At 50.2% G+C, this 6,000-nt stretch overlaps 1 protein-coding gene across 1 annotated transcript; it reads right to left on the bottom strand.

The window, feature by feature from the left end:
• Positions 1-238: 238 nt before the first annotated feature.
• LOC120838450 lies at positions 239-4,231 on the bottom strand. The gene is made up of 2 exons (XM_040208388.1): positions 1,965-4,231; positions 239-1,382 (listed from the first exon to the last, which is right to left on the bottom strand). The coding sequence occupies exons 1-2, from the start codon at positions 4,229-4,231 to the stop codon at positions 239-241; spliced, it is 3,411 nt and encodes a 1,136-aa protein (XP_040064322.1).
• Between the last annotated feature and the right edge of the window lie 1,769 nt (positions 4,232-6,000).

Raw genomic sequence — 6,000 nt, 5'->3', positions numbered from 1 at the left:
CTCTGAAGTGAGCATTCATGACAAGCAACTTGGTGAAAGGGTGATCTCCTAACAGAAGAGTAGGATGTCTCACCTCCTCCGAGGCTGTGGATTGGTGAAGTCTGCCTCGAATACGCAAGGTTCCTGTGTCGTCAAGAAAGGGCTGCAGATCGGTTATTCTCGATCCTTTTGAGATACTTCCGCCTTGAACCAGCTCCTGGATCTCTCTGCCGAAGCATTCTCGTTGGACATTCTTGATCTAGAAAGCTTCTGCATCTCTAATATCATCTGCCGTTAGGGGCAGTTCAGGTGACTTGTTCTGTCGACGACAACCTTGAACAAATCGTTTTATCCACGCTGTGACACGCAGCATCTTGGTATAGCTGCTGAAATTCTCCAATGTCAAGAGTGCGGTTGGTGCACTCACAGTGGTCAGCAGTATTTCCCCGACCTGTTGTCGTCTCTCCCCATCAATTCCGTTGAGGTTTTCACCTTCTGAGGTACTGCCAATTGGCCAGTTTCCTTCTTCTCGGGAAAGCCACTCAGGCCCAGACCACCATAACTGATACGCAGTTAGCTGCATTACCGTCTTTCCTCTAATTAGGGCGTCTGCTGGGTTCGCGCTGCCCGGGCAGTGGTGCCAATTAGAGGGATCGCTTAGTGCTTGTATTTCTGTCACTCGGTTGCCGACGAAAGGTTTCCATGCAGTTACTGATCCTTTAATCCAACAGAGGGTTATCATTGAATCTGTCCAGTACCATAGCGTAACTACGACACCAAACAAAACAGTACACAGATATTTAGCCATGCGTGCTCCCAAGAGGGCTCCCATCAGTTCTAGTCGTGGGAGGGTCAGCGTCTTAAGCGGGGCAACTCTGGACTTGGCAAACACCAGAGTGACGCTGACAATTTCTTTTCTGTCCACGGCGCGAAGATAGGCACAGGCACCATAAGCCTGAGGGCTGGCGTCTGTGAAAACGTGAAGCTCCATCTTGCTCTCACCATCCGCATTCTGTAAGTGTCTCGGAGCCATGATGCGTGGCAAGTCCTTTAACTCGGCGCACCACGTTGTCCACTCTTGCCGTAGTGCTTCTGGTAGTTCTTCATCCCATCCCAGACCATGTTGCCATATACGTTGAAACAAAATCTTTACTCGTATGACGTAGGGTGAGAGGAATCCTAGGGGATCGAAGATCCCAGCAGAGGCTCTGAGGACGAAGCGTTTTGTAGTCATGTTTGTCGAGAGAATCTCCAAGAGATGGTCACTAGAGAACGTGAAGGAATCTGTGGTTTTGTCCCACACCAGTCCCAGTACCTTTGTGACTTCGTGGGACTTGATTGACGTGATCTGAGGTGAATTATCGACGTTCCCCTCCTTTTGATTGAATAGGTTCTGCAGTTGGCTGGAATTGGTACTCCATTTGCGAAGTTCCATGCCGGCCTCTCTGAGCAATGTCTGTGCTCCATCAGCGAGTCTTCGGGCTTCTTCGGTGCTTGCGGCTCCAATCAGTAGGTCGTCCACGTAAAATGAGTCCAGCAAAAGAGCCGCGATGTCTTTGTTCGAATCACTCACGTTCTTTAAGTGATGACGAATTGTCGCTCCAAGTAGGAATGGACTGGCAGTTGTTCCAAAAGAAACTCGCGTCATACGCCACTCTTTGATATCGGGCAGCGGCTCGCCTGGTCTGGGAGTCTTCTCAAACCAAAGAAACCGGAGAGCATCTCTGTCATACTCTGCAATTTCTATCTGCAAGAAGGCCTTTTGGATGTCAGCTGTGAGAGCCACCTTTTGCATACGAAATGGGAGAAGCACCGGCAAAAGTTCTGTGTTAATGGTAGGCCCTTTCTCAAGATGGTCGTTGAGAGATCCGGTGTTTGGCGCGTGTGATGAAGCGTCGAACACCACTCGAATTCTTGTCGATTCCGAGTTGGCTCGAATCACCGCTCGATGAGGCATATAATAAACGCGTCCATCACATGGGGACTTTTCGTTCACCTCTTCCGCGTGTCCGTCCTCAAAGTAATTGCGTATCGCTTTGTCATAGAGTGCGATGGAGTCATCGTGCTTGAGGCGTTGGATCAGGCTGCGGAGTCTAGACCTGGCAGTGATGTAATTGTTTCCAAGTGTTGTTGCTGTCTCCTTCCAGGGTAGAGCGACTTCGTAGCGGCCATTCTTCCAACTTATTTTCTCTGTGAATTGTTCGAGTACCGTACTATCTTGCTCTTTCGTACTGGTCGGTTCATCCCTGATTCGAATGGCCTCCAGCTCCCAGAAGTTTCTTAACGCTGCCCCGTCGTCCTCGGCGGTCAATGCCACTCCTAACACGCATACCATCAAGTTCGCGGTAGTATTCGACAAGACTCTCACGGTGCCTGTTGGACCCTGAAAGGTCCATCCTAGGCTAGTTGAAATGGCCACCAGTCCGGGGATGGATGATGAGCGGCGTGTTTTGCCAGTCAACAATCTCCACATTTGGTCAGTGCCAATGAGCAGGCTTATGCCTTCCTCTGCTTGGACGGAGGGAAACATCAACTCGTCAGCGATGGACCCCGTGATCGCTTTAAGGAACGAATGTTCGACGGGTGTTTCGATGAGATCTTGGCAGATAAATGGGACGACACCGGCTTCTAAAACATACTCCGTCATCGCATACTGGCCTCGAAGTCGTAGTCTGACCAGTGTGAAGTTCTGTTTTATCACGTCCGAGCCGCTGTTGGCAAAGGTGTTAAGCTTCATGCTTCGTTGGCCTATAATTTTCAAGTTAAGTTTCCTTGCCAAGTCTTCTCTGATGAACGTCTTCTGGCTTCCACCATCGATAATACCGCGGATATATGCGCAGCTCTCATCACTCACGGCCCAGCTCCTGAAAGTTTGCAGTAGAACGCTCGATGCTCGGTGAGGCGTCGTATTACTGGTGGTGAGTATATTGGCGGTCTCTTCCGGAACTGGTCTTGTCGTCTGCCAAGCAGGATTGCACATTGACGAGACATGTCGTCCCCTGCATCCAGAACATCTCGCTTGGCTGCGGCAGTCTTTGGACCGATGCCCTCGTTTGGTGCAGCGAAAACATCTCATGTCTTGCGCTAATCTTCCTTTCTTTTCATCAAGTGCGATGTCAGCAGTACAAGCGCCGGTACTGTGACTATGCTGGTTGCAAAAAAAGCAGTAGTTGTCTGTCCCGCTGGTTTGTAACGCGAACGTTGATGGTGGATAAACAGTTTGTATCGGTTTAGGAGCTATCCTCGGCACACTCGCTGGTCTTTTCTCGAGCGGTGCTGATCGTTCTCTGCTCTCGATTTCCACGCGAAGAAACCGCAAAAGTTTCGCCAGCTCCTCACCGGCATCCGTTGTCGATGCAGCGACGTTGACTGCTCCATCGCCAGACGTGCTAGCCCCCTCCTCTCTGCCTGCGGAAACTACAAGCGGTATTCCGTAGCTTTTGTGTCGATGGTAATCCACAACGATGTCCGTTGGAAGACTGGACAGGAGTATGTCCACCATCATTGTGGCGTACGTCGCGCTTGAAACATCCAAGGAGCGCAAACCGCGAATGTTTGTCTGGACGTGATCGTACACATTGCGCAGTCCTTGGACATCACGCACTGACTTTACCATTGGAAGGTTTCGAAGCCGTTCCAGATATTCCCGCTGAATGTTTTGCTTGTCGCCAAAGCGTTCAGTAAGTATCTCTATTGCATCTCTGTAGCACGCTGCCGTAGCCTGCAGCCCGGAAACGGCACTGGCGGCAGGCCCATTCAGAAGCGACCGCAGGTACTGGAATTTTTCTCCATCAGAGAGCTTGGTGTTCCGATGTATTGAGGCGTCGAACTGCTCCCAGAAGGGTTGCCACTGCGTGAGCTCCCCTTGATAGTGTAGAAGTTGCAGTTTGGGGAGCTTCACTCCCGTAGCTTGGGATGGGTGGCCCCTGTCGCCGTCGGCTCCCGTAGCGGATGTGGTTGGCGTTGCCTGCAACCGCGCGATCTTGTTGCGCAGTTCGCTGAGGGTCCTAGCCACTTCGTCTTCATATTCTGCGACAGTGATGTAGTCTGTCTCCAGGTCACTATCGCTGATGTGTGGTTCGATCTCCTCGTTGACTTTACGGAGTTCCTCGTTGCTGGTTACCAGTCTGTCTCTCAGGTTCTCGAGAGAAGAGGCATCAACGGCGACGGACTGGAGCATGGTCGTTATCTCGTTGATTATCATCGTATTCTGACTGCGTCGGACTTTACGCTTGGTCTTGAGCCGATCCATTTTCAGGTTGATTCCTCAAGTCCAAGTCCCGGGTTTCGGCACCAAATAATTGTTGCGCTTTGAGGCGCTCTTTCGCTAGGTACTCGTTGAGGACATTGAGGTCGAGAAAGAATAACAGCACAACCGGCTTGTGTTAAACGGTTTATCCGACTGCTCGTTCGCTCGCGCTCGCGATTCCCCATCCCCCTCGTCTTCTTTTAGCTCCAGGCTAAATGTCTCGTGTCAGTGGTGTTCATTGTTAGTTTTTCAACAGTGATTGTGCGATCGTCCCAGTATGGAAATAAACACCGATGTGTGCCGGCCATCTTGGCGGACAAAGAGAATTGGTCAGCTTTTGATTGAGTCGATCAGTATTCCGCAGTGGCGAAGCTTGTTCACAACCATGACATTTTGCGGCTAGTTGGGGATTATCAATCGTACTCCAAACCTGGAGGTGCATTTCACGCGTCGTCGAGCAGTGTTGGCCTTTTGTCGCTCAAATAGGACACGGGCCATGAGTGACGAAGTTTGCGAGGCGAAGTCGTTCCAAATGCACCCTTAACTCCGACGAACTGCGCATGCACAGATAGAGTGTTACCAATTATCACTAGCTGAGAAGGAGATAAGATATTGGCGACCTTTTTGTGGCAAAGCAACAGAGGCTATGAGCAACGCCCTAGAAACTCCTTGGAGAAGGCACCGCCCCGAGTTCGAGCCTTCTGTATCTGCGCCGAAAACGTAACCCCGTCATACAGACGGTCCCGAGAACGACGGGCATGAAGACTTTTGCATTTTGTATCATCCAGGCGAGGAATGCTGAGTCACTGAGCTGTAAAGGCATGCGCGGCGTCTCATATTTCGTGGAAGAAAGCTACTGCTCATGCTCAGAGCGCCTTCCACGCAAACAAAGAGGACAGCGCGCATAAAGCAATTATAGGAGGTTTATGTTGTAAACACGTTTTTTTTTTTTCTGCCAAAAGAAAAGTGTTTTTTTCTTAACTGTTTCCTACCACCCATTATAATGGGCCCGTCATACCGCTAGGAAGAGAAATAGAGAAACAGAGAGAGAGAAAGAAAAAAAAGAAAGAAAGAAAGAGAAAGACAGAGAGAGAGAGAGAGAAATAGAGAAAGAGAAAGACTAGAAGTTTTATTTGCGCCAAACATGTGTCTAGCTGGGTCTTAATTGTTCGGTGCACTTTACTACAATATGACGGATCGTTTTTGGTCTCAGGTCGATGCTTTGATCTAATAAACACAAACTAGTTTAATTGTCCGACATCGGGAACAAAATTGTCTACGTGGTTCGGGAGCCCATCTCATCTTTCTTCTCTTCTCCCCGTAGTGCACAGCTCGCGATCAAGCGGCCGTGGTCGTCGCAGCTCCAATGCCTCGGTCTCGTGCTTGCTCAATTTTTCCGGTGTCCTGGCGCGCTGTGAATAGTTCCAACATCCACCCCCCGAAGAACGCACTTATAGACGCTTTCAGGCAGCTGTGCATGGGCGCCGCCATAACCGACCTTCAGTTTTTGTTCCCTCTTATTCCATTCGCTTCACTTCATCATTGCCACAGCAAGACAGGTTATTGCCACTTTAGGTGCTACTGTGTCCTTCTCCCCAGCATAAGCCCTTGTGGGGAGAGACTCGTCAGCGCCCGCTTCAGTGGCTCGGCATCTCGGTAAAACAAGAGAAGGTCGGCTATTGCGGCTCAATCTGGCGCGCGCTGAAAGCGTCTATATCCAATTCATATGGCAGCGCAAAGGTACCTTTAGCTTAGGCCCCTTAGCTGAAGGT

This window comes from Ixodes scapularis, unplaced genomic scaffold, assembly GCF_016920785.2.
Source record: "Ixodes scapularis isolate PalLabHiFi unplaced genomic scaffold, ASM1692078v2 PGA_scaffold1__304_contigs__length_218370807, whole genome shotgun sequence".
Lineage (NCBI taxonomy): Eukaryota > Metazoa > Arthropoda > Arachnida > Ixodida > Ixodidae > Ixodes > Ixodes scapularis.
Note: the sequence above shows the minus strand (reverse complement) of the source record. Positions and strands in the feature narration are given on the sequence as shown.